Below are 27,943 nucleotides of genomic sequence, written 5' to 3' on the forward strand. Positions count from 1 at the left end.
TGGTTGTACACAGGTAGGGCATTCCTAAATTATAATAGCTAATACTCAGGGTACATCCACTTTGTGTCTGACACCATATAATATAAATATTATCTCCTGGAAATGTGTATGGGTTGGGAGTGGATTGGCAAGGGATACTCCCATGCCCTTTAACATGGATGCTGTTTTATCCATTTCAGATGAGGAAACTGAGGCTCAGAGGATAAATACTTTGTCATAGTCCCAGAGCTAGGAAGGAAGGAGTAAACATCAGTATTTGAACCAAAGACCATCCTCTCACCCAGCACGCCATGTATCATAAAGATTTGGGGTTTCCAAAGCAGAACCAAGGAAGCGGGGCTTGGAGGCATTGCAGTGCTTCCACTCCAGCGCTGTCCTGTGGAGGCTTGATGGGATTTACAAGCATCTGCCCTGGGCGGCAGCCATGGGGTAAGCCTCTTGGAGAATCCCAAGGCTCTACACTGAGGGAGAGTTCCCATCTGGCCTCCCCCTCCCACCCCCCACTGGCTCAGCTGGAGAGACAGGAAGGAGGGGTGGCCTCCCTCCCAGTCAGGCCCCATGTATGGACCCTTGTCATGGCTGGCAGACTTGAATGACTTTCTTTATCCTCTCTCCTCTCCCCTACTTCCCCCTACTGCCAGCTGTGGCCATTTAATAAAATTAGCTTAATACTTGTTCCTTCCCTGTGGGGTCTGGAGATTGAAATCTGCGGGTCCCCACAAACCCAATAAAACCCCTGGCAGGTCTGTCTGGAACGAGAGTTTCCTTGGGAAGACTGATTAGATTAGCCAGCAACCCCCGCCTCTTCTGCCCCCCAGTGCCACCCACAGCACAGCCTCTTATGATTCTTTAATGGCCGCGCTGGCCCAAAATTATCCAGTCACTGCACCTGGGAGGCTCCCCAGCCCTCTCCCAGAGACCACAGGTACTGGCCTAGGACTCTGCTACAGCAAAAAGCATATTAATCATTTCTGAAGGGAGTGCCTGGCTGGCTGGCTGGCTGGCTGGCTTTTCTTTCTGGTGACTGGCCGATCCTCACGTCACTTTGAGAGACGGGACTAAGATCTCCACACTGCAGATGAGGAGAGCATGGTCTGAAGAAAATCCGTGACTTGCCTGTGGTCACACTGCAAGTTTGTCACGCAACTGGGACAGGACTAAAGCCAAGGACTTTTTTTTTTTTTTTTTTCTGTGCAGGGCACCGGAAGTGTCTGCAGGGCCAGCTGGTTGGGGAGCATCTCCCCCATCAGACAGGGCCTCCCCAAGGGCAAAGTCTATTTTTGTACCCCTCAGACTTGGCCAACCTGAGGACAATGACTTCATCTCTACCCTCAGAATGGGAAACTTGAAGGTGAGACTGTGCCTCCTCCATCAGACCAGGGGTGGGGGTCCTCAAAGATAGTGTTTTGGGTGAATTAAGGGCGAGGTGTGTATCCCCAGATACTGGGGATGAGGGTGCAGTTTCTCAGTTGCAGAGAGTTTGGCTGCCCTGTCAGTGGCTCCAAGGGCAGATTCTATGCTTTCTCTATTTAACTGGGGCTTTCTGAGACCAGCCCCTGGGACTGGGGGTTCCCTGAAAGCAGGCGTGTGTCTCTCCTCTTCCTCAGTCAGGGGCATTTCTGGCACAGAAACATTCCATGGGGCAGGGCTGGCAGGTGGGAAGGAGGCTGGACAGGCAGAATGGCTGTTCTACTCTAGAGGAAGGAAGGAAGATGCCTCCCCAGGCTGCCTCCCCTTTAAAAAGATGTGTGATTAATTAATGAATAATCTCCCTGCCAAGGGAGTATGAGGGTGGCACTGCCCCCGGAGCTCACCCACATGAGAAATGGCAGGCTATCCTGTGCCCAGACGGCTGTCAGCCCCTGGAGTCCATGCCACCCTGGTTTCTGGGGTCATGGGGAGCAGAGGAGGCAGCACAAGCCCACCGCTGGGGGCTACCCTAATTGGATGACTTTGCAGGAAGGCCAGGCAGGTGCGCTCAGCTCTCCGCTTCAGCTTGCTACAAACACATCTGCCAGGGTGAGGTCTAGGGGTTAATTGCCTCCCGCCTCACTCCTGGTAACCGATATTTCATTTACTGCTCAGAGGGGAAGCTGCCCAGAGAATCAATCGTGGACAAGCGTCCAGGAGACAGGGGAGCCTCGGAGGCATGGGAGCTGTTTCCCAGAGGATCTCAGCACCAGAAGAGGAGGCAGGACGCAAGGACCAATTGCTCAAGGCTACTCTGGGGCTCACCCACATTCTGCTGACCCTGACAACAGCTCCAGGACATCCATGAGCTGGGAGAAAACCCCAGGGGTCCAGAGGCTCTGCCACTTGAGCTAACTGTTGCTTCCTCTGCTGTGGTCCTTTCTGCATGTACTTATCCAGGTGCCCCATACATGGTAGCAGGTTAGATGCTGTTAATAAGGTTGTTTTCACAAGCGATGAAGGTATATTTGAAAAGCGGAACTAGAGGTGTGAGCTCCTCGCTCCCTTCCAGGTAACAAACCTTAAAATCCTACAAATGAAGTGATAATAAAGTGGCAGTGAAAAGTCTACACATGTTTGGGACTGGAAGGGTGTGGAAGGGTTACTGAGAGGTGGCAGCTGGGGAGCTGAGGGAAAAGGGACCAGAGGGCTCACCACCCCTGTGCTTTTCACATGCTCCCTATTTGCCCCATCTGCCAAAACTGAGAATCAAAACCACAGAATGGGTAACTCCCATTATACAGCTGGAAAAACTGAGACCCAGAGAGTAACTCCAGGTTGCTCAGGCTGGTTAAGGGCAGAGCTAGAACCTAAGACACCAGGACTCAACAGACATGCAGCAACTGGAATTAGAAAAACTGGGCTCAAGTCCTGGCTATGTTTGTGTTTCAGGAAAAGACACTCACTTTTCTGAGCCTCAGTTTCTCCATCTGAAAAATGGGCCTAATAAAAATATCACCCCTTGCATTAGAAGAACAGAGTTTCAACCACTGGATGACCGGGGAAGTCCCATGAGAAACAATTTGTATGTTATAAAGCAGAATTCTTTTCTCTTGACCTCTATGATTCATTTGTCAAACAAGCTCACTCCCTCTTCAGACCTCAGCTTCATGTCACTTTCTGACATCCTCAGATGTTTCCATTATAGCCTATCTCTCATGTCATTGTTAGTCCTTAATAGGGTGATTTCTCCATAGACTACGTGCTCTATGAGTGTAGGAGGTGGGTGTTTATCAACTTCCCTATCTTCTTAGCCCACTTGTCTCATATTAGTAAGTGCTTGTTGAATGAATGATTATAAGAACTCCCCATTACCACTTCATTGAATGTCTGCAAGTTGCTTTACCTATATTATTTCTAATCCCTGTAACAAGCTAAATGTTATGTTCTTTTTAAAAAAATAACTGCAGAAACTGAGGCTCTGAGAGGCTAACTGACTTGCCCCAAAAGATCAAGCAAGTAAGTGTCCCCTTTTCACTGCCCATAGGAGGACCAGCCTTGGCTCCTTGCCTCACTATGACTCACCTCTTCGTCTCCAGCTAATTGTCAGGGGCAGAATAGGACCAGGAAAGACTTGGCTACAGGGCACAAAAGGCTCCTATTCCCCTGGTGGTTCCTGGGGACCCCAAGCCTTCAACCATACTCCAAACCTCTTTTAAAATGCATATCCCTGTGAGGAGGGAAGGTATCCTTAAGCTGGAAGGCTTTCCTTCTTTTTTTTTGGCTGCACCGTGTGGCTTGTGGCATTTTAGTTCCCCAACCAGGGATGGAACCCAGATCCATGGCAGTGAAAGCCCTAGTCTTATCCACTGGACTGCCAGGGAATTCCCTGAAAGTCATTCTTTGACAGTTTTATTTCTCTTGGGTAGCAAAGATGGCAAGAATACCCTGGTTTTCTTGTAGTTTTATAATCTTTGCACTGTTGTCTTATTTTATTCTCATCAAACCAACAGTGTTAACCCATTGGACAAAGAGCAATAGAGAAGTTCAGGTAGGTGAATGGAGTTTGGGTCAGATCAACCAGTTATTATATAGTGACTCTACCATCTTGATCCCAAAAGAAAGGCAAAGAAAGGCAATGCCAAAGAATGCTCAAACTACCGTACAATTGCACTCATCTCACACGCTAGTAAAGTAATTCTCAAAATTCTCCAAGCCAGGCTTCAACAATACGTGAACTGTGAACTTCCAGATGTTCAAGCTGGTTTTAGAAAAGGCAGAGGAACCAGAGATCAAATTGCCAACATCTGCTGGATCATCAAGACAGCAAGAGAGTTCCAGAAAAACATCTATTTCTGCTTCATTGACTATGCCAAAGCCTTTGACTATGTGGATCACAATAAACTGTGGAAAATTCTGAAAGAGATAGGAATACCAGACCACCTGACCTACCTTCTGAGAAATCTGTATGCAGGTCAGGAAGCAACAGTTAGAACTGGACATGGAACAACAGACTGGTTCCAAATAGGAAAAGGAATATGTCAAGGCTGTATATTGTCACCCTGCTTATTTAACTTATATGCAGAGTACATCATGAGAAACGCTGGGCTGGAGGAAGTACAAGCTGGAATCAAGATTGCCAGGAGAAATATCAATAACCTCAGATATGCAGATGACACCACTCTTATGGCAGAAAGTGAAGAAGAACTAAAGAGCCTCTTGATGAAAGTGAAAGAGGAGAGTGAAAAAGTTGGCTTAAAGCTCAACATTCAGAAAACTAAGATCACGGCATCCGGTCCCATCACTTCATGGCAAATAGATGGAGGAACAGTGGAAACAGTGTCAGACTTTATTTTTGGGGTCTCCAAAATCACTGCAGATGGTAACTGCAGCCATGAAATTAAAAGACGCTTACTCCTTGGAAGAAAAGTTATGACCAACCTAGACAGCGCATTAAAAAGCAGAGACACTACTTTGCCAACAAAGGTCCATCTAGTCAAGGCTATGGTTTTTCCAGTAATCATGTATGGATGTGAGAGTTGGACTATAAAGAAAACTGAGCGCCAAAGAATTGATGCTTTTGAACTGTGGTGTTGGAGAAGACTCTTGAGAGTCCCTTGGACTGCAAGGGGATCCAACCAGTCCATCCTAAAGGAGATCAGTCCTGAGTGTTCATTGGAAGGACTGATGTTGAAGCTGAAACTTCAGTACTTTGATCACCTGAAGCAAAGAGCTGACTCACTGGAAAAGACCCTGATGCTGGGAAAGATTGAAGGCAGGAGGAGAAGGGGATGACAGAGGATGAGATGGTTGGATGGCATCACGGACTCAATGGAAATGAGCTTGGTAAACTCCGGGAGTTGGTGATGGACAGGGAGGACTGGCGTGCTGCGGTCCATGGGGTCGCAGAGTCCGACACGACTGAGCAACTGAACTGAACTGAGCTGAACCATCTTCATAGTAGACCTGCTAGCGAACTATGACTCTTGCTTTCCTGCATGCCTCGACCTGCTTATGGTCCTGTCTCGGGGCCGATCAGACCAATGAAAGGGTGGAGCAACTGGCTCCTGACAGCCACCACTGTTTCATCCTAATCAAACTAGATAGCTATCCCCTTACATATGATGAGGCTTAAGACGGTTTTCCATCCATGCTCTTCTGATAAGTCGGAAGGGCAGGATATTTGTCCCATTTTATAGATGAGAAAGAAGCAGCCCGAGAAACGGAAGTGACTTCCACAGTCTCAGCACTAATTGATGATTCTGTCACTAGTGATTGGAATCAGACTTCCTGACTCCAGTGCAAGGCTCTCAATTCGACCTCCACAAACCCCGGGGTTGGGGATCAGCATGAGTGTGGCCCACCAGAATCCAAGTAGCTGGCCGCTGTGGAGGATGGAGACAGTGCTGCCCAGAGGTGCTCTAAAGTGTGCTACTCATACTCAACAGCCTGTCCATGATAATCCTGACACTGATAAAGCCAAGTGGGCCATTCTCTGCCTCTGCTGGCTTGAAGTTCATTCTTTGGATGGTCGCGGAAGAGAAGAAACCCTGGCTAGCAACTGAAAATCCCTTTTTGGATAAGTGGAAGCCGACTGAGACCACAGAAAATGCAGGTTTGAAAACGTGTTTGACGTCTGGCTACTGCATTTGATGACGAACTCAGTCCCAGGGGTGAGACAGGCCATAACTGCCCCCCTGGGTACCTCTACCCAGTACTGGTTTCTGCTGCTCTTTCTGCCCCAAACCTCCAGCAAGCAGGAAGACGAAGTGCGCAAGCGCACTATGGACAATGCCCGCCACCGCCGAGCTGTACTTTGTTTCTTAGGAAACAGCCAATCAGCGATCCGGGCAGCGACCAATGGGAAGCGCAGAAGAGCCGAGCCGGCTAATTTGAACACGCGGCGCGGGCCGGAGGTTGGCCCGGGTAGGGTACTTGGGGAGAGGGCGATCTCTCGTGGTCCGGGTTTCCGGTCTGCTGCGGCGGGACCCTGCAGCGAGCGGCGACACCAGCGACGGAGAACCGACGAAGGGTAAGCACTGGCCCACGGCTGAGCCGGTTCCGCGGGCTCCTGCGCTCTTGTCTGGACTCGCGGACCGAGCTGCTGGCTGCGGCGGAAGCCGGAGCCCGGCCTCTGTGCCGTACACAGAGGTGCAGCCTGAAGACCAATCAGGTCCTGGGTGGTCCTCTCCCAACACTGCGTGGGGCGGTGCGGGGAAAAGTCGCTTCCTTAGATGCCTGCACGGGAGATCTGAACCCTCTGCTTATTTACGGGACCTTGACTGGGGCCCGCACATCTGCACCTCGGCCCAGCCCTCTGTACATCCGCTCTGGGAAAGGTCGTCTAACTCACGCGTAAGGAAGAATTGGGTCCTTCCGCGCGCTAGGAGTGGAGACCTGGGACTCTGCACATCTGTATGGAGTAGCTAAGATCCTCGCTGTACATCTATGCAGAACTGTTTGCAGAGCTGTGCCAGGGGCCGTAACTTAGTTACTGGGGCACCTAGTAAATATTTGATTGAATAAAGGAAGGAATGAAAGAACGTCTGCATGACAGAACACCAGGCCTTCTGCTGTTGTTTCTAGGATGCCCTTTCTCTTAGCTCTGACTCTTTAATGTACTGAAGTGACACGGAAAACATAAGCTTGGTCTGTCATGGGAAATAGGTGTTTTTGTTTGTTTGTTTTAACTTCAGACTGTGGATCTTCTGGTATCAGGGGGGAATGCCAGTAGGTCATATAAATTCTGATTATGTTGGCTAACATTTATTGACTTACCAGGTTTGAGTTAACTCATTTAATCCTCACAACAACCCAATGGCATAGATACTTACATTTACATTTTACAGGTTAGGACGCAGAGAAATTAAGCTTAGCTCTGAGGAGAACATCCACAACATTTTTCTGTATAAGCTTCTCCTGGATGTTACCTTGCTTTCTCCAGTCTCATCACTATCCTTTCTGGTCACCAAATTCCATGCTTCAAAAAACTACCAACATATCCAGTCCTTCTCTGCCTATTTCATGACTGAATTTTTCCACCCTCAGGGAGACTTTAAAGTGTCTCAATTTGTTGCTCTTTATATTTATTATCCAGCCTAGCTCCATTTTTTTTTTTTACCTTTTTTTTGAGAAAAAAGTATGCAAGTAGCATATATTTAGAGGTCTTTATAAAAACTGTCTCTATTTGGCCACAAAGTGAATCTAAAGAGTTTTCAGAGTACTGTACAAACCATATTCTATTTCCACAAGCAGTTAAGCTTAAGATACAAAAGAAAAAGGAATAAACCCACACTTGGATTTAAAAAAAAATTTTTTTAATGACTTAGTCAAATAGGATATCATTGTTGTAATTAAAAATAATTAGCATTATATGCCATTTATAAAACTTGGGTGATGCAGTTAAAGAACACTTAGAGGTAAATTTATAGTCTTAAATGCTTACATTAGAACATTTTCAAGCTCAAAGTGAGGCAAATATCGAATTTTAATAAGATGGAACAGAACAACAGAATAAAAGTGTAGAAAATAAAATGAGTTAAGGGCAAAAATTAATGAAATAGAATTTTGCTATATAATAGAGATGATTAACTTAGCCAAGAACTGTATCTTTGAAAAGACTAATAAAAAAGCCAGACCTCTGGTAATATTAAGACTAAAGAAACATGAAAAAATGACCTTGGGAATTAAAATAGGGACATAACTTTGGCTACTCAAAGATTAAAAGAGAAAGACTTCAGTGGGAACCCTTTTTGATAATGCTTTTGGGCAGATTTCTAAGAAAAACAACTCACCAAAACTGATTTAGAAGCTATGAAAATTTTCAACAAACCCAGGACTACTGAAGAAATTTAATTAGTTTAAAAACTACCTTCTGTGCCATGCCTTGTGGTGCTAAGTCACTTCAGTCGTGGAACCCTATAAACTGTAGCTCGCCAGGCTCCTCTGTCCATGGGATTCTCCAAGCAAGAATACTGGAGTGGATTGCCATTCCCTTTTCCGAGAGATCTTCCCCACCCAGGGATCCAACGGGGTGTTTATGTCTAACCTGCACTGGCAGGCGGGTTCTTTACCACTAGCGCCACCTACCTTCAAACACGTTAAAAAACCCCCACCAAATTCCACCAGAAATATATAGGCATCTAAACATAGAGAAGACAATGGCACCCCACTCCAGTACTCTGGCCTGGAAACTCCCATGGGCGGAGGAGCCTGGTAGGCTGCAGTCCATGGGGTCGCTAAGGGTGGGACACGACTGAGCGACTTCACTTTCACTTTTCACTTTCATGCATTGGAGAAGGAAATGGCAACCCACTCCAGTGTTCTTGCCTGGAGAATCCCAGGGACAGGGGAGCCTGGTGGGCTGCTGTCTATGGGGTCGCCCAGAGTCGGACACGACTGGAGTAACTTAGCAGCAGCAGCAAACATGCAGAAACTCTCCCTAAAAAAGGAGAAAAGAAAACATTTCCAGTCTATTTTGTTTTACCAAAAATGAGGCAAAGAAAATTTCAAGTCATTCTCTTTTATAAATGTAGTTGTAAAAATCTGAAATAAAATATTAGTAATCTGAAGCCAACAATGTATTAAAAAAAACTACATTATGATCATATTGGATTTATCGCAGGGATGGGAGAATAGTTCAATGCTGGAAGATCTACTCATACAATTTACACATTTACAGATTAAAGGGAAAAAACATATTCCATTAGGCACAAAATTATAAGCCAATAACCATTTATGTTTTTTTTAAATGGTAAGCTGGAAATAGAGGCGGTCTTCCCTGATAGCTCAGTTGGTAAAGAATCCACCTGCAATGCAGGAGACCCCGGTTCAATTCCTGGGTTGGGAAGATCCTCTAGAAAAGGGATAGGCTACCTATTCCAGTTTTCTTGGGTTTCCTTTGTGGCTCAGCTGGTAAAGAATCTGCCTGCAATGCAGGAGACCTGGGTTCGATCCCTGTGTTGGGAAGATCCCCTGGAGAAGGGAACGACTACCCACTCCAGTATTCTGGCCTAGAGAATTCCATGGACTATATATAGTCCATGGGGTCACAGAATCAAACACGACTGAGAGATCTTCACTTCACTTCACTTCAGAAATAGAGGCAAATCTCCTTAAACCAACAAAAAAGTGAAATAATAGAAACATTCCCTGTAAAATCGGGTAAGAGACAAGACTGCTCACTATTGCTGCTTTCTTTTTTTTTCAGTCTATATAATTTTATTTATTTATTTATTTTTGGCTGTGCTGGGTCTTCTTTGCCGTGCAGGCTTTTCTCTAGTTGTGGCAAGCTGGGGCTACTCTCTGGTTGCAGTACGGTGGCTTGTTATGTTGCAAAGCACAGTCTCTAGGGCTCAAGGGCTTCAGTATTTGCAGTACATGCATTCTCTAGTTGCGGCTCCCAGGTCCTAGAGCACAGACTCAATAGTTGTGGCACGAGGGCTTAGTTGCTCTGCAGCATGTGGGACCTTCCCAGACCAGGGAGCAAACTCCTGTCTCCTGCTTTGCCAGGTGGATTCTTTACCACTGAGCCACCAGGGAAGGCCCTATTGCTGCTTTCAAAATTGTACCCAAGGTCCTAGCTAGACAAGAAAAATAAATATCCTAGCCTGCAAGACAAGAAGAATAAAAAATGATTAGGAAGGAATAAACAAAAGTGCCCTTAGTTACAGTTTTGTCTTTTTCAAAAAACAAAAGAACACAGTGCTATCTCTGCACTACCACCCATAGAAAGAAACAGTCATCTTTGGACGTTTTTCACTAAGGTGAGGGGAAGTAGGATTTGCAAAAGCTCAGGTAGAGGGCAGAACAGCCTTGGTTGAAGAGCAGTGCCTCTGATGACAAGACAAACTCAAGTTCTGGCCTTGCTACTTACCACCGACATGACAATGTCCTTCCTGGGCCTCAGTTTGCTTTGTAGAGTCGGGAGGTAACAATTGTATCAGTAACTACAGAATGAGATTGTTGTGAAAGTTAAATGAAACACTTATAAAGCACTTAGTATAGTGCCTGACCTATAGTAAGTGCTCAATAAATGTTAGCTATTACATACTATATATTATATATATAATATATGTTATATATATATATAAGATGGATACTTATGGTATCCATCTTATTTCCTTTTATGCCCTGGTTATTAGGAATCTGGAGAAGGAAATGGCAACCCACTCCAGTATCCTTGCCTGGAGAATCCTGTGGACAGAGGACCCTGGTGGGCTGCTGCCTAGGGTCGCAGAGTTGGACATGACTGAAGCGACTTAGCATGCATGCATAGCATTATATAATCGTAATTATTTTTAGGCTTTTGGCTTCAGCCTGGTTTTTCTGGCCTTTATTCATTCACAGGACAAATATTACACAGTATCTACTGTGTTCTGGATTTGGTTCCGAGTTATCAGGGGTGCACAGACTGTATCAGCAGAGGGTCCCAATCTCTTGGAGCTTAACAAGAAACACTCTGTTAGAGCTGTGAAGGAGCAATGAAGGGGGCCACAACAATTGCTGTAAAAAGTACAACACCCAAGGATAGGGACCTGCCTTCTGAGCTCCCAGTGTCTGCAGGCAGACCCCCTCGAGTCCCCAAACATTCTTCTTCAGGGGCTTCTGAGGAGCATGGGTTTGTTTGTTCTATCCATCCCTATGATGGTGGGCAGAGGAAGCTACCCTGAAAACAACTGAATCTTGGCTTCCCAGCCCCAGCTTGGCAGTGAACTAGCCTCCGGGTTTTAATGAGCTGCCCCGGGTTAGAAACAGGACGTGACTATGGCTCGCTCAGAACCCTGAAGATCTTATTAAAGAATCATATCCCTTGTACTTTGGGCTGAAATGCTCTTTCCAACTGAGGATCAAAGCAAACTTGACAAACGTTCTCTCATTAATCTCCCATCCCCCTGGGGCAGGCGCAGATCAGTAGCCGTTCTCTCCAGCTCTCAAAGGGAGAAGCTGATGTGACATCCACGAGGTGTGGCTGGTGGAAAGACCTCCCCAGCAGTCAGAGGCCAAAGCAGAGACCAGGACCCAGGTGTCCTGACGGGGGCCATGCCAGTGTTACCCTCCCCCCTCCCCACCTCCTACCCTACGCCCCCAGCACTTTCTCGGTAAGAAGGAAAACATCTCATTAGGCAAACAGTCTGCCTCACTGGCCCTCAGGAGGCGGAGAGGAGAGAACTGCAAAGGTTAGGCGCATTCTGCTGCCAGTGCCCTTTTTAATTTCCTGCTTTGAATGTGCTGCTCTGTGGTTCCTCCTCAGCTAATACCTTCTCAATGGGGAGCTGGGACTGGCCTTAAGGCAGCCAGTATAAACTCAGACGGTGGGACCAGGCACCCTCTGCCTTCACTTGCCTGGTCACAGGAGTGGAGTTCCTAGGAATTGCCTGGCAGTCCAATGGTTAGGACTCCGTGCTTTCACTGCCAAGGGCCCAGGTTCGATCCCTGGTCAGGGTACTAAGATCCTGCAAGCTGTGTGGTGAAACCAAAAAAAAAGTGAAGTTCCCTGGAGGTGGGAATGTGAGGATAGGAAACAGGCATTCTGAGTGTTGAAAATTAGGTCCAGTCCATTTATCTGAAAGTGTTTGCAGAAGGCATAATGCTAGTTACATGAAAGGGATTATAATTACTGTACAAACATAAGGGACCATTACAACAATGTGAGCATGAAAGCGTAGTATATAATGTCATTATGAGGTGTGGCCAGACTGCCTAGGTTGGAACCAGGATTCATCACTCCCTACCACTGGGATCTTGGGCAAGTTGTTTAACCCTTTCTGTCTCAATTTTGTCCTTGAAAAATGACTGAGAATAGTATCTATTAGGACTTACCTGGCAGTTCAGCAGTTAAGACTCCCTGCTTGCACTGTGAGGTTTCAATCCCCTGGTCTGGAAACAAAGATGCCTCATGCTGCCAGGTGTGGCCCAAAAGTTAAAAAATAGATAAATAATAATAATAGTATCTATCTTGTGGGGTTGCAACAGAGTCGAAAGGAGATGAAAAGTGTAAGGTGTCTAGAACAGTTCCTGAGTGGACACTTACCTATTATGTTTATTATTGTGATGGCCTGATGGCTGAGATAGGAATAGAGTTAATTAAACTCAAAAAGATAATCATTGGTTGACATCTCTGTTCTGTGTGGGGAAGAAGTTGGGACGTTTAGGGGTGAAGGACAAGAGTTTGAAATCAACTCAGTTGTGCTTCATCCCCCAAGGAAAACATGAGTTGTTTGCTGGAGTATTAGGTAGAAATCCCACGTTTCTTTGCTGCATGACCTTGGTAATGGTGACCCGTTGGCAGAACCTAGTCTTTCCTAGGAAAGCATTCATCTATTCCTATCCCCCTAACCTCGAACAGCTCCCCCCTGCACCCACCACCTTTTCTTATCCCTGCTAATATATTCCTAGACTTGAGCTGAACTTTTCCAGGAATATCTGTGATTCCTGCATTCAAGAAATTCCATCTCTACCCTTGGTAGGCTGGCTTGAAGGAGAAATGAAAAAAGCACACAGAAAGGTCTGAGGGGAATTCAAGAGGGAATACATAAATAAGCTTTTGTAATGACTACCAGGGCAACATTAGAAAATCTATCCATGTCACCCTCTACAGGAACAGACTAAAGGAGAAACACCGTGTGATCATCTTAGCAAGTGCCAAAAAAGCATTCGATAAAATTTAGCACCCATTCCTAATGGGTAGTGGAGGGTGGGAAACTAAATATAGAAGAGCTAAAAATAGAAAGTAGCTGTCATTATTTGCAAACTTATCATCATTTAATTGAAAAACCTAAGAGAATCAATGACAATCTAATAGAACTCATAGGGAGTTCAACAAGGTGGCCAGATACAAGATCCGCATATACGAGATACGCATACAGAAATCGGTAGCCTTCCTACGTTCTGGCAAAACGAATTAGAAAATGTAATTTTTAAAAGAGCCTATTTCCAATATAGCAAAGACTGTACAGTAACTATTTGTAAATCTATCGAGAAATTTACAAAATTTATGTGAGGAAAATAATAAAATTTTACTAAAGATTATAAAGTTGTGAATGATGAAAAGAGATACAATATTCCTATATGGGAAGACTTCATATTGTAAATATGCTAATTCTCATATTAATCTATAAATTCAAAATAATTCCAATTAAAATTTTAGCAAGATTTTTCATAGAACTTCATAAGCTGACTCTAAAATCATATAAAGATAAGCTGCCCAAGAATGACCAAGAAAAAGAACAGTAAGGTGGTATAGAACCACAGTAATTACAACAGTGAGTTACTGGAAAAGGAGAACAGAATGGGGAATCCAGAAACAAATTCATGTTTACATGAGAATTTAGTTATGTTAAATGTGGCATTTAAATTAGTGGAGAGTGAATGCACTGTTTAATAAATGATCTTGAGATAATTGCTTGCCATTTGGAAAGAAAAGATATTTAGAAATACTCTCATACCATTCGCACACACAAAAATAAATTCCATCTGGATAAAGACCTAAATGTAAGAAAGGAAAAGTATTAGAAATATTTTTTAAGTGTTTATTACTTTGGGGAAGGACTGTCTTCTTAAATATGACATAAAAATAACAAAAGAAGAGGTTGACATATTTGACCATTTGAAAATTGGAAATTTCAAGTATGGCCGGAGTAGGATATTTCTTCAAGAATGCATGGTTGGGGTACCTCCCGGGTGGTTCAGTGGCTGACTCTGTGTTCCCAATGCAGGTGGCTCAGGTTCAGTCGCCGGTCAGGGAACCAGATCCCACGTGCCGCTAAATAGTTTGCATACCACAACTAAACATCCCACATTGCCAAAATGAAGATGGAAGATCCTGCATGCTGCAACTAAGACCAGGAGCAGCCAAATAAATAAATAAAAATAGATATTAAAAAAAAGAATACATGATTGATTTGATGCCAAGAATAATATCAAGTAATTTACCACGCCAACAAAATAAAGGAGAAAAAAAAGCATATAATCATATCAGGAGATGCTGAAAGAGCATCAGATAAAGTTCTAGATATTCCTGGTAACAACTCTGAGTAAAAATAAGAACAGATGAAATTACTAATATGATAATGACCTATTTGTCTAAAGGTCAAAAATTAATATCTCTATAGTGAAGCAGTAAAGATCAAGATCCTTTAAGATCAAAAACAAGACAGGGGTACCTATTTTCATCATTAGCATTTAACTCAAGGGAATGCAATAGACAATAAATGAAATATTTAGTATAATCGTGGAGAAGAAAGGGTAAAAAAATTATTTTCTGATTATACAATTGTGTACTCATAAAACTCAATAAGCTCTAATAAAAAACAGTTGGAATTAATAAGAGAGTTTGAGGATTGTAGGTAAAAGGCAAATATGTTAAAATCAATCATGTTTTTCCCTACTAGTGTTTACCACTTGGAAATGGAGATGGGGAAGGTATTCCATTCATAATAGCAATTAAGTTCATAAAGTACTTGGGAATTATATTAAAAGAACAATGATATTTTTAAAAAAAAGATTCAGAAAATATCTGAATCTACAAAAAATACCTGAACAAACCAAAAGGTAATAGCCATGTTCTTATATGAAAACATCTAATATAAAATAAATATGTAAATTTAATATTAATTCCAATTGTAATCCCAGCTGGGTTTTTTGAGGGGGAATTGGTTGAGATGGAGATGGAATTGATAAAGGTATTCTTAAAATCAAATAGAAAAAAAAATGATTGAAAATAGCCAAGAAAAGCATGAAACAGTAATCTGGGGGTAGGGTTAGGTCTGGCCTTGCTGGATAAGAAGCAACTGTGGGGACTTCCCTGGTGGTCAGTGGTTGGAACTCCATGTTCCTACTGTCGGTGGCTGGGTTCGACCCCCAGTCAGGGAAACTGTATCCCGCATGTCACAACCAAGACCCACTGTGGTCAAATAAATGAATAAAAAAAATTTTTTTTTAAGGAATAGTGTTCCTTTTAAAAGGAACTATTGTGTTGGCACAGGAATAGACAGATTAGTGGAACATAATAGAAAGCCCACCTATACAGTCACTCAGATATGGCAGAGGTGGTATTTCAAGAGAAAAAGAGATGTGCTATGCTGTTCTCAGTCTGTCAGTCGTGTCTGATTCTTTGTGACTCCATAGACTGCAGCCCGCCAGACTCCTCTGTCCATGGAGATTCTCCAGGCAAGAATACTGGAGTTACTATACCCTCCTCCTGGGGATCTTCCCAACCCAAGGATTGAACCCAGGTCTCCCACTTTGCAAATGGACTTTACCATCTGAGCCACCAGGGAAGCCCAGGAATACTGGAGTCGGTAGCCTATCCCTTCTCCGGGGGATCTTCCCTCCCAGAAATCGAACTGGGGTCTCCTGCATTGCAGGCGGATTCTTTACCAGCTGAGCTACCAGGGAAGAAGAAAGATATTTGTTAGTGATTGTTGCTGGCATCAATATTTTTATTCTCTTGAGGTATAAAACGGAGATGAGCTGTAGAGGAGGTGGGAGAAGGTCCCTGAATACTAGACTGAGGGATACCCGGTCAGGCCTGAGTCAGATTGGGCCTCATCGCCATCGCCTCTGTGCCTAGGTGTTGCCATGGTGATGGCGGTGGAGGACAGCATGTTGCGGGTCGTGGTGCGCCTGCGGCCCCCGACTCCGAAGGAGCTGGAGAGTCAGCGGCGGCCTGTGGTTCAGGTGGTAGACGAGCGCGTGCTGGTGTTCGACCCTGAGGAGCCCGATGGGGGCTTTCTTGGCCTGAAATGGGGCAGCGCCCAAGATGGCCCCAGGAAGAAGGGCAAAGACCTGACGTTTGTCTTTGACCGGGTCTTTGGTGAGACGGCCACCCAACAAGATGTGTTCCAGCACACCACCCAAAGCATCTTGGACAGCTTCCTCCAGGGCTACAACTGCTCAGGTGAGCTGGCCTGCCCCTCCGCTGGGCACCAGATGAGGAAGGCTCTGGCCCTGCCTTCTATGTGGATCCCTCAGTCTTCTCTGATGTGGGGGCCACTCTGCTGGGCCCTGGGATACAATAGGTCAGACAGACAGGGTTCCTGTCCTCTGGATCCTTACAGTCTAGAGCAGGGAGAAGACACGTCACAAAATCACACCTGCAAGGGTGTGCTTATCAACTGAGCTACATGAAGTGAGGGAGAGAATTGTGGGCCTTCCGTAGAGGAAGCTACCCAGGCTGCAGAAGGTGCTCTGAGGAAGGGGCAAGCTTCCACCCGTGGTGGAGACCCCTCTGCCCTCAAGTCCACGGGCCTACAGGGGGACCAGGAACGGACACGGAGAACTCGCTGGCTGGGAACGTGGGGGCTGCGGGTGGGTGGGAGCAGTGCGACCATGCACGTGGAAGGAAGCAAAGGGGTTTGGAGGAGGGGAGGGGCTGACCGGATGAAAATGCACTGGGGGAGTCCTCGCACCACCCTCCTCCCTACTCTGTCCTCTCTAGTGTTTGCCTATGGGGCCACTGGGGCCGGGAAGACACACACCATGCTGGGGAGAGAGGGGGACCCTGGCATCATGTACCTGACCACCATGGAGCTGTACAGAAGACTTGAGGCCTGCCGGGAGGAGAAGAGATTCGAGGTGCTCATCAGCTACTTGGAGGTACGGCTGTTGGCGCCCCAGGACGGGGCAGCCTCATCCCTCATTCTCACACCTGAAGAGGGAGTGGGGTGGAGCAGGCAGGAGGGGCAGAGGGTAGTAGGAAGTGGGAGGACGGGGGCCCAGAGGGCGGACACAGCTCGAAGAGAGACTGCGTGTGAACTGACCCTAGTCGTCACATTACATCATCTCGCCAGGGTCGTTCACCAAGCATGTCTTGTCATTTTCTCTGGCCCAGGAACTCTGCCCTCCCCCAGCCCCCTAGGGCAGAGACTTCCTGACCAGCCTCTCCACCAGGCCCCTCCCTGGCTTCCTTTCTTCTCAGGTGTACAATGAGCAGATCCACGACCTCCTGGAGCCCAAGGGGCCCCTTGCCATCCGTGAGGACCCCGACAAAGGGGTGGTGGTACAAGGACTTTCCTTCCACCAGGTAAGACTTGGGCTTAGGTGGGACGGGCAGCCCCACTCGTCCTCTGGGATCCCCTTACCAGGCAGTTTGGGGATGTCCTGGATCCTGTTGGAGGGGCAGTGGTGATAGGTGATAGTGGGGTGACATTGGTTCTGAAGAGCTGCCCTTCTGCTGGGGAAAAGTCCTGGTTGGAGAGACCACGGCCCCCGCCCTTCATGTCTCCTCTGCAGCCAACCTCGGCTGAGCAGCTGCTGGGCATGCTGACCCGGGGGAACCGTAACCGCACACAGCACCCCACTGACGCCAACGCTACATCCTCCCGCTCCCATGCCATCTTCCAGGTGAGCAGGGACCACTGGCCAGGATCTGAGTTTGGACTCCTGGTGGCCAGCATCCCTTCACCCCGGCCTTCTGCCCCCAGATATTCGTGAAGCAGCAGGACCGGATCCCAGGTCTGACCCAGGCCCTTCGCGTGGCCAAGATGAGCCTCATTGACCTGGCGGGCTCGGAGCGGGCATCCAGCACCCACGCCAAGGGGGAGCGGCTACGGGAGGGAGCCAACATCAACCGCTCGCTGCTGGCCCTCATCAATGTCCTCAACGCCCTAGCGGACGCAAAGGTAAAGCCGCATGGAGCCAGGCTCCTCCCCAGGGCAACAACCCAGTGCCAAGGACGAGGGTCCCTACCTCCACCCCTGGGCCAAGATTCCTTGGTGGTCCAGTGGTTAGAACTCGGTATTTTCACTGTAGTGGCCCGGGTTCAATCCCTAGTTGGAGAACTAAGATCTTGCAAACCCAGTAGCTTAGTCAGAAAACAAAACAAAAGCAAAAACAGGGACTTCCCTGGAAGTTTAGTGGCTAAGACTCCATGCTCCCAATGCAGGGGACCTGGGTTCCATCCCTGGTCACGAAACTAAATCCCGCATGCCACAACCAAGACCCAGTGCAGCCAAATAAATACATTTAAAAATATATAAAAATACCCCCCAAAACCCCAAAGCTGTCGAGTCCCGGCCTGGGTCTGTCTAATCTAGACACCCCACACCCACCCACCGTCCCCAGGGCCGAAAGTCTCATGTGCCGTACCGGGACAGCAAGCTGACCCGCCTCCTCAAGGACTCCATCGGGGGCAACTGCCGAACGGTGATGATTGCTGCCATCAGCCCCTCCGGCCTGACCTACGAGGACACCTACAACACCCTCAAGTATGCCGACCGGGCCAAGGAGATCAAACTCTCGGTGCGTGCCAGCCGGGACGGCCAGCCTGGGGTGGGGGTGTAGGGGTGTCGGGGGAACCCCCAGACTGGGAGCAGGAGGGGACAGGACCCACCGGCTTCCTCCAGTTCCTGGAGCGAGCATTCCCGCAAGGCCCAGAGGAGAGGTGACCCAATCTTCGTCCTTCAAGTACCACAGCACTGGGATGGTTGAGGCTGAGTTATCTCAAGAGGAAGGCAACAGAACGGAATGGCCGAGTGTCAGCCAGTGATCTTTGTCAGATTTGTTTTTAGCAGCAGGCCCTTATTTTTGGTAAAACAACATATAATGCAGATAGAAGCAGAGTTGCCTGGTTTCCCCTGCCTCCTACAGGGAGCCCCGGGGCTCCCGGATCCACTGCTGCAAAGCCCCTGGGCTGGGGAGAGCGTATAGGTCAGGGAGCCTGGGGTCTCAGGGTCAAGTGCGAGCTCTCCTCCTGCTGTGTTAGGTGAGCCCCTGGCCTCCCCGTTTCCTCAGTCCTGAGGGTGAGCAGCCGGGGTGTGAGTGAGGTGCCTAGCAGTGTCTGGCTGTTGGAAGTAGTTGCCAAAAGCTGCTTTGAATAAACAAACAGATCTCTCCCCTGTGTCCTCACCTCAGCTGAAAAGCAACGTGATCAGCCTGGACTGTCACATCAGCCAGTATGCCACCGTCTGCCAGCAGCTCCAGGCTGAGGTGAGGAGCCGCCCGGGGAGCTTGACCTGGGGGCAGGGCACTTGGGGGGCAGGCCAGGAGCACCGGGGTGCCGCCAGGGTGCTCTGCCACCACCCTGCACTCAGCCAGTGCTCTGAGGGGCTGGGCCGCTTTGTTCCAGGTGGCCGCCCTGAGGGAGAAGCTCCGGGTGTATGAGGCAGGAGCCCAGGCCCCACCGCACGGCCCTCCACAGTCCCCCGAGCCAGGCGCTCCACACCAGCCGTGAGTTCTGTCACCCTATCCTGCCCTGTCCTTTCCCCAGCCTGTGGAGGGCTAGCACTCCTCAATTCTGTTCTGGCACCTGGGGTTAGGGATTCTCATTCAGTGCTCAGCATTCTGATTGTCACCTAGAATGTTCTGTGCTGGAGAGTAAATCACACCCCAGTCCATATAAGCAGCATCTGCTATTCACAAGAAGGTGCGTTCAAGGAGTGGGTGTCATTGTTTTCCGGGCTTCCCAGGTGGCACTACTGGTAAAGAACCTGCCTGCCAGTGCAGGACATGTAAGAGAAGCGGGTTCGATCCCTGGGTTGGGAAGATCTCCTGGAGGAGGGCATGGCAACCCACTCCAGTATTCCTGCCTGGAGAATCCCATGGACAGAGGGACCTGGCGGGCTACAGTCCATGGGGTCACAAAGAGCTGGACATGCTTGAAGTGATTTAACGTGCCCGCACATTAAACCAGAAAATCCTTGACTCCTTCACCCTCAGCTACTACCTGAGCATCTAGCCCCTTACAGACTCTGTACCACCTGAAGCCACAGAGGTCCCGCCCCTCCCTGCTTTTCCCACTTGCCCCTGCTTCACACCTCGCAAACCTCTCCTTTCCTCCTTAGCCTCCCCAGCTGCCCCTCACCATCCCACCTCCCCAGCCAGCCCCGCACCCCAGAGCTCCAGCCAGGGTCAGCAGTCCTTCAAGAGGAGAGCCTGGGGTCAGAGGCCCCAGGGGAGAAGGTCGTGGACGGGAACTCCTCAAATAGGGAGCAGCCCCCAGAAGACAAGGATGAAGGCCCGGCCAAGGAGGTAGGGCTTGGAGCTGGTGGAATATTGGAAGAAAATCCCCTCCCCCAACTCATGGGTCCCTTCAGTCCTGGCTTCTCTGCTTGGATGCATTATATCTCAGTCATGGAAAGACTTTCAGATTCTGTGCAGGAAGAACTAGTCAGAGCCGGTGTGTCTGAAAGCAGGGAGCCTGTGTGTTACCAGAATGGGAGGAGGGAGGGAGGACCTGAATGGGAGAGAGAAGGACCCTACTAGGACCAAGTCATTCCGGGAGCTGTCATTCCCGCTCTTGGAGGATGGGTGGGTTTCAGGAGCTGTGCAGGTAAAGTGAGGGAGGCTGCCCTGGGCTCTCTACCTGGGACACTCTTCCTCTCTAGATTCCAACCCAGATGCCGGAACAGAACCTCAGACACCCGTCGCCCAGGTCCCCTGACCTGACCGTGCAGCCCAAGCCAATCGTGGACCACCTCCCACCACCAAACCTGGACAGGGACCGTTCTAAGCAGTAGGTATCTTCTTGCTCCTCTCCAGACTCCAAGGAGGGCGGTGATGGGTTCCAGGCCCCCTGGAAGGAGAAAAGTGAAAGTTGCTCAGTAGTTTCTGACTCTTTGCAACCCCACAGCCTGTAGCCTGCCAGGCTCCTCTGACCATGGAATTCTCCCTGGAAGGAGAAGTGGTGCCAAGCATTTTATAGAAGCTCTGTTTGTGTTTTAGTTAAAGAGGCAGGTCTTTATTTTTTTGGCCACGCTGTGTCTTCATTGCTGCACATGGGCTTTCTTCAGTTGAGGTGAGCAGTGAATATTCTTCATTGCAGAGGCTTCTCTGGTTGCGGCTCATGGGCTCTAGAGAGCAGGCTCAGTACTTGTGGTGCACGGGCTTAGTTGCTCCAAGGCATGTGGGATCTTCCCAGATCAGGGATCAAACCCCGTGTCCCCTGCATTGGCAGACGGATTCTTAACCACCACACCGGGAAGTCCAAGAGGCGAGTCTTTTGTCATCCAATTGTCCCATACCTGCTGTCAACAATTTAATATTATCGCCTACTCTGTTTACGTAGCAGCCTCTCTTTATTACTCTGTGTAGCTGGCAGTTTGACAAGAGGGAAGCAAAACACCAAATTCCATCCAGACAGCTGGCAAATGCCAAGGTAGGGCAGGGCTGCCTGGGGCTGGAGCTATGCTTTCCAGTCTAAGGGCCAAGCTGCCTATGCTCAGCCGAGAGAAGTTGGGCAGCTGCTGAGGATGGGACAACCTTCCTGAGTCAGGTGTTCATCGTCTGTCTCATTGACAGATTGACTGAGGCTATTTCTCCTCAGAAGTAAATACAAACCCAGAGAGAAATGGCTTTTGGACCATTCTTTCCGTGCTTAATAGAGAGGTGCTGCTAGTATTTTCTTCCTTGGCCCCCAGAACATAAATCCTCTGCCACTTAGCTTTGCTGCTGCCAACCCGACACCTCCCTCCACAGCACGCCTCACGCTAGGCAGTGTATTTAAAGCTTCTGGACAGAAGGGCCTGTTTAATTTTATTTCTTGTTGAGGAGTGTCTGTTCCCGACTCAGCAAAAATGCTGCAGCCTGAATAATCAGTGGCTTATTATCTGTCTCCTGCTGCCGACTCCCCAGGGCCCAGGAGTGGCAGGAATGTACTGGCGGGATGTCCCCTGGGCCCCCAGGGAACAACCACAGGCTGCCAGTGATGACTCAGGGTCTCTTGGCCTGGAGTCCTCTGTTGCGAAGACAGGGGACACCAGGGTTCTCATTTCTGCTTTGCCTCTGATTTTGTGGTTTCTGACAAGTGGCTTCAACCTTGGCTACGATTTGGGCATCACAGTCCAGAGCTAAAAATGTTGTTGTTGTTTAGTTGCTATGTCCTGTCTGACTCTTTTGCTCCCCCATGGACTATAGCCCACCAGGCTCTTCTGTCCATGGGATTTCCCAGGCAGGAATACTGGCGTGGATTACCATTTCCTTCTCCAGGAGATCTTCCCGACCCAAGGATCAAACCTGCGTCTCCTACATTGGGAGGCAGGTTCTTTACCACTGAGCCACTAGGGAAGCAGAGTTAATAACAGATACTAATAAAAGTGATGGAAGACCCAAAGTATCAGGGGTTGTGGAACATTCTAGATCCGCAGCCCGATACTTGGGAACACTCTAACAACCAGATAATCGAAAGTAATTTCACTTTGACTTTAGAATTTAGAATCTTAGACCACCGGGACACTGAGTAGATTTTAGATTTTCCAGTTCAGTGATTTTTCAGAATTTTTTTTTAGCAGCAAAGCCCTGTCTTCAAATGAAATCTTATCCTGAGGTCTAATATGTAGAACAGATAAAGCAGAGCTGTTCCATTAAAAATGTCCTCTGATGGGTTTTTTGAAACCTAAATTGAAAATCGTGGTATAGACCAACTCCCCATTTGCCAGGGCTACAGGACAAGAGGGACGGAGTCAGACCTGGGTCATCTGACAGCCAAGTCAGAGCATTTGTCCCTAGATCCTCACTTTCCTCAGTTGTCTTATTTTCATATAATTTGTGGCTCAGGCAGATATAAAATGAGTTTCTGCAGTGTCCTTTTTAATTTATATCCTGCCTTCTTTCACAGGGGCCTGGAGGCTGCTTTATAAAATGAGTTTGGGCTCCCTGTGCACACACTGAGGGCAGAGGAGGGGGCTCAGAGATGCCCAGGCAGGTAGTGCTACCCAAGGATAGATGATGGGCCATGAATAATCCCCACCGAGATAATTGTGTTTATTCTTTTATCATAGGTGTGCCTCACAGAAAGAAAATTTGCTTTATTAGAATCTAAATTTATAACATCAATAATCACATTATCCTCGTAATTTCCTTTAAATAGCCCCTCAGTGCATGTGAAGTACACGTTAATATACACACACTCTTTCAGGATCCCAATTGTTAAATAGAAAGTGCAGGCTGAATGCATTTTTGAGGGTCTCCTCAGAACCAAGATCAACACAGCTTGTCTTATTTAATCACCTCTTATCCTAATGAGGTAGATGGCTTGATTATTATTATTATTATAGAATATAATAATTAGCTAACCTTACAGTGCTAAGTATGTACCAAGTACTCATTAAACAGTTTGTATCTAAAATAACCCATCTGGGGACTTTGCTGGAGTCTAGTGGTTATGACTCTTAAATTTTCACTGCTGAGGGTCTGGGGTTCAATCCCTGATCAGGATCCCGGCAAGCCGCCAGGCATGGCCAGAAATTTTTAAAAATAACCCATTTCATCTTCCCAGCAATCCTATGAGGTAGCTGCCTGTGTTATCCTCATTTTAGGGATGTGGACACTGAGGGTGCGAGGTGATCAGGGTCACACGGCTGGGAAGTGTTGGAGCTGGAATTTGAGCTGTTGGTCTGGCTTGAGCCGGCCTCTTCCCTGCGACCTCTCATGACCCCTGGGAAATGGACTTACAGCACTCGTAGGTGGCAGAGCTAAGAGGAAACTCAGACGTTCTGCGGCCATTCACTCCCCTTTCCCCACTTCCCGAGTACCGTCTTTGTCGGGGGACATTTTCAGTGGGTGAAGCCTCCCACCCTTACCCATGGTCATCTCCGCCAGCCTTGGTCTTCAGCACAACTGGGAGGGCGATGAGGCTGGCTAGGCGGTCCCGTCAGGGCAGAAGGGGTCCAGTGCGTGTGTGCTGCTCATGGCCGAGAGAGCTGAGGTGGGGCGGGGACCCCCTTGCCTCTCTTCCAGGTTGGCCCTGAGGGTGCTGCGCCTGGCCCAGCGCCAGTATTCCCTGCTCCAAGCAGCCAACCTCCTGACCCCCGACATGATCGCAGAATTTGAGACGCTGCAGCAGCTGGTGCGAGAGGAAAACGCTGAGCCTGGAGGGGAGGCTTCTGGGGAGCCTGGCCCAACCAGGAAGGCACGTCTGGCTCAAGAGCTGCGTTCAGAGTCAAGTGAGTCTCAGCCCTGCTCTGCTTCCTTCTGCCAAGGGGTGGCCTCAGCCTCAGATGCATGGTTTGGTGGGAGGCTGGGCCCCTGGGATCATGGACATCTGCACGGAGAGGCCCAGGAGTCACGCAGACCTGAGGAGCCAGGCGCTCCTGCCTGTCTCGTGTCTCCCCAGATTCTAGAAACTCTTCTCCCTTCAACCCCTGATCCCTCTCTGCATCCTCCTCCTCTCTGCCCAGAGTCTGCAGGATACTCGGGCCCTGTGACTCGGACCATGGCAAGGCAACTGAGTGCCCTCGCACACACTCTGGGCGTCCCACGTGGGCCAGACTGCACTCCACCCCAGGCATCTCGGGAGGCCACAGAGAAGAAGAGGAGGAGACCGAGCCCCTCGGAGCCAGACAGCCCCCCAGCCCCAAAACTGGGGACCAAGCGCCAGCGCCAGTCCCTCCTGCCCTGTCTGAGGAGGGGGACCCTGCCTGAGGCTCGACTTCCGTGTGGGCCCAGCACCCCCACGGGGAAGAGGACCCCCTCTCCCTGCCCATCCCCTCGCTTCTGCCCAGCTACCGTCATCAAAAGCCGGGTGCCCCTGGGCCCTTCTGCTCTGCAGAACTGCTCCACTCCTCTGCCCCTGCCCTCTCGGGACCTCAACGCCACCTTTGACCTCTCCGAGCAGCCCCTTGCAAAGCTGGGCTTCCACGAATGCGTTGGCTGGGACAGTGTCCCCCAGGAGCTGAACAGGCTGGATCAGCCCTTCATCCCCACGTGAGTCTCCCTTCCAGCCTCCCAACAGGGGATTAGGGGTCAGCGAGGGCCAGAAGTGCTATCAAAGGGAAGAGGAGACAGTCTGCTCTTGGAGTTGACTCTACGACTCTCTCCCTTCGGTTTGACCAGCATCCTGGCCCAGGGGAGCAGAGGATGAGTTTATGTCGAGGCGTGGCTTCTCTTGGGGGTCCTGCCTTGTCTGTCTATACATCAGAGCCACCAGCTCTGTGCTGGTTTGTGACATGCCCACAGTAGCTCACAGAAGCCCCCTGCCAGCAGAGAGTAGGAACTAACCCGGGGTGCCCACCCCACTCTGTTTTTCTGCATCACTCAGGCCTGGCCTAAGTTCTGTGTTCCTCTGAGAAATACCTGTTTCCACCACTTGCACCCTAGATCCAGCCCAGCATCTGGAACTGGGAAGGGAGGGGAATCCTGAGAAAACTTTATTTGGCATTTTCCGGTGGAAAGCTGCTCTCCCCACTTGCCCTCTGCCTGCATGGCAGGGCAGGGGAGCAGCGGCCAGCTCAGGACCACAAACAGGCTGCAGACTAACCTGGACTCAGGAGGCCAAGGGTGGCAGGCTGCCCACTACCCCCCATCCCTCCCATAGACTGAACCCTCCTCTCGGTAACAAGCTCAGAGCCAGGCAGGTGGAAGGGTGAAACTGTCTGAACTCCAGTTCCCTGGACACGCCACAAACTGACACCTGGATGTTCTCCCAGAACAGGGCTGTCACTCAGCTGTCAGCCGAGGCCGAGTGAGGCAGGGAGAGGAATCCGCCTCCTAGGAGAAGGAAACCTCAGAGGTCATCCTCTCCACCCTCCCAGCCCCGCCAGCCCGGGGCCGAAGGGGGGAGTGGCTGGCACCCGTTTCTGGTTCTCTTCTGATCCCTTCGTCTCCCTCCCTCCCCAGCGGCCCCATGCCCCTGTTCACCATGAAGGGCCCCAAGCCAGCATCCTCCTTCCCCGGGACCTCAGCCCGCAAGAAGAGGCGCGCTGTGAGGTGAGGTTGGGGGGATGTGTGGGGTGGGGGCAGAGAAAGAGCTTTTACCAGGGCAGCGGATGCCCAGGCAAACTACAGGTCCTGTGCACCCCTTGGAGCCAGTACTGTGGGAGTCTTGTGAGCAGGGCCAGCATCTGATTGTCTGACTGAGGGTCCCAAGTTCCTGCTATTACAGGATTATACTAGAGGTGGCGTCTCCCTCCTTTGGTAAAGGCTGCGGGCCCCCTCTCCACGAGGGAGACATGTTCGTTGGATAACCCAGGCAGTGGACTACCCACCCCTCACTGCTACTTCCCTTCCAAACCCCACTCAGCTCCCCTTCCTTTTGATGCTCAGTCTACCCCTGCTCCCAAGGCTCGGTGTCTAGCTCTCACCACCACCACCCATCCCCCACCCCAACCCCCCATAGTCCACAGACTTGGCTGTGACCTTCCCACCCGCCTTCCTTGCTTCCTCCCTTCCCCCTACTGCAGTTCCTCCGTCTTCCGCTCACTGGGAGTCACCCAGGGCCGCAGCCGCATCGCCCGCCTTCCCAGCACCACCCTGAAGAGGCCAGCTGGGCCCCTGGCAATCCCAGGTGACTGGCATTTGGGAGCAGGATGATCTGGGCCACAGTGGCAGATGGAGACAAGAAGTAGGAGGGGACAGGGTGGGCTGAGACCCGGGTGAGAGGAGGGCCTAGGGTCCTTCCAAGCACCTCAGGGACCCTAGTAGGAGGGAAGACATGGGTTTTGGGGTGGGGGAAGGGAATGGTGGGAGGTAGCCTCATTTTCTCCTTCCTCCCTACCTCCCCTCATCCAACTGGCCTGCAGAGCCCCCCTCCAGTCCCCACTACCCTGGAAACCAGAAGAGCCAGGAGGAAGTGATGGGGGTTAAGGGGGCGCTGTCAGCTGGGAGCTGCTCCATCAAGGTGTCCTGACCGCCTGGCCCCTCTTGGTCCCTGGAGCCGCCTGCATCAGGACCCGTGACCTGCCTTCCTGGCTCAGAGCAATTAAGGCCAACACCCTCTTCCTTTATTAACAGTCCTCCCCCAGCTGTTCATTCTGCTACTCACCCTCTTTATTAATCTCTTGTTACACTCAGCTTCTCAGTGTGTATATATTCATTTGTGAGTGTTAACGTGTTGCTATTTGAAAGGGTGCTGCCATCATCCCCCCCTAGTTTATAATGCCCTCCAGGCAGGAAGCTAGCTATGGGGGGCTTTGTTTCCTACCCTCCTTCCCCCACCCCCTACCCCCCCATCTAACACAGGGCTCTGTGCAGTGGAGGAGGGGTGAGCATGGGAAGAGGAGCAGATGGGGGAGAGTCCCAGCTTGGCTCTTCCTGGCTTTTAGAGAAAGGCCTCTTCAGCCTCATCCCCCCAGCCTGAAGCAAGAGCCCAGCCCCCTGCAGCAGTCCTAACGATCATGCTGATAATGGTGCCTTGATTTCCAAATGAAAAGAGTTAATCATTTTTACCCTATTGTAAACAGGATACACACTCAGTGTAAGAAGAAGTGTAAACCTTAATGCTACCACCTTGATGTAAGAGCTATTAATACTTGGGTTTATATCCTCTGATCCTTTATTTCTGCATATATACACCCACATATATATAGGTGGATATATATTTTTTTATTATAATGATCAATAAACCATCTCCATCTTTGGTGTGTGTTTTTCTCTCTATACCTAGATAGAACAGCAACCTCTTCTGACTCTAAGGCCTCAAGAAACTTGCCTTTGCGTCCTAGGGAGATGTGGGATGTTAGTTCCCCAATCAGGGATCGAACCCTTGCCTCACTGCAGTGGCAATGCAGAGTCTTAACCACTGAACTGCCAGAGAAGTCCTGAAACAATCTTTTTTTTTTTTTTTTTTTAGAAGCATCTGGGTATAAAAACATCCCCGCTC

At 49.2% G+C, this 27,943-nt stretch overlaps 1 protein-coding gene across 1 annotated transcript; it reads left to right on the forward strand.

Annotated features, from left to right (window-relative positions):
• The first annotated feature begins 6,256 nt into the window (after positions 1 to 6,256).
• On the forward strand, positions 6,257 to 27,700 carry KIF18B (kinesin family member 18B). The gene is made up of 16 exons (XM_040245114.1): positions 6,257 to 6,442; positions 15,983 to 16,309; positions 16,850 to 17,007; positions 17,330 to 17,434; positions 17,644 to 17,754; positions 17,835 to 18,032; positions 18,475 to 18,651; positions 19,264 to 19,338; positions 19,478 to 19,578; positions 20,193 to 20,379; positions 20,748 to 20,863; positions 24,085 to 24,290; positions 24,525 to 25,050; positions 25,963 to 26,052; positions 26,526 to 26,629; positions 26,865 to 27,700. Exons 2-16 carry the CDS (start codon positions 15,991 to 15,993, stop codon positions 26,969 to 26,971), a joined length of 2,580 nt encoding a protein of 859 aa, XP_040101048.1. The 5' UTR covers positions 6,257 to 6,442; positions 15,983 to 15,990; the 3' UTR covers positions 26,972 to 27,700.
• The last annotated feature ends 243 nt before the right edge of the window (positions 27,701 to 27,943 follow it).

Source organism: Oryx dammah, unplaced genomic scaffold (genome assembly GCF_014754425.2).
Source record: "Oryx dammah isolate SB20612 unplaced genomic scaffold, SCBI_Odam_1.1 HiC_scaffold_8, whole genome shotgun sequence".
Taxonomy (NCBI): Eukaryota; Metazoa; Chordata; class Mammalia; order Artiodactyla; family Bovidae; genus Oryx; species Oryx dammah.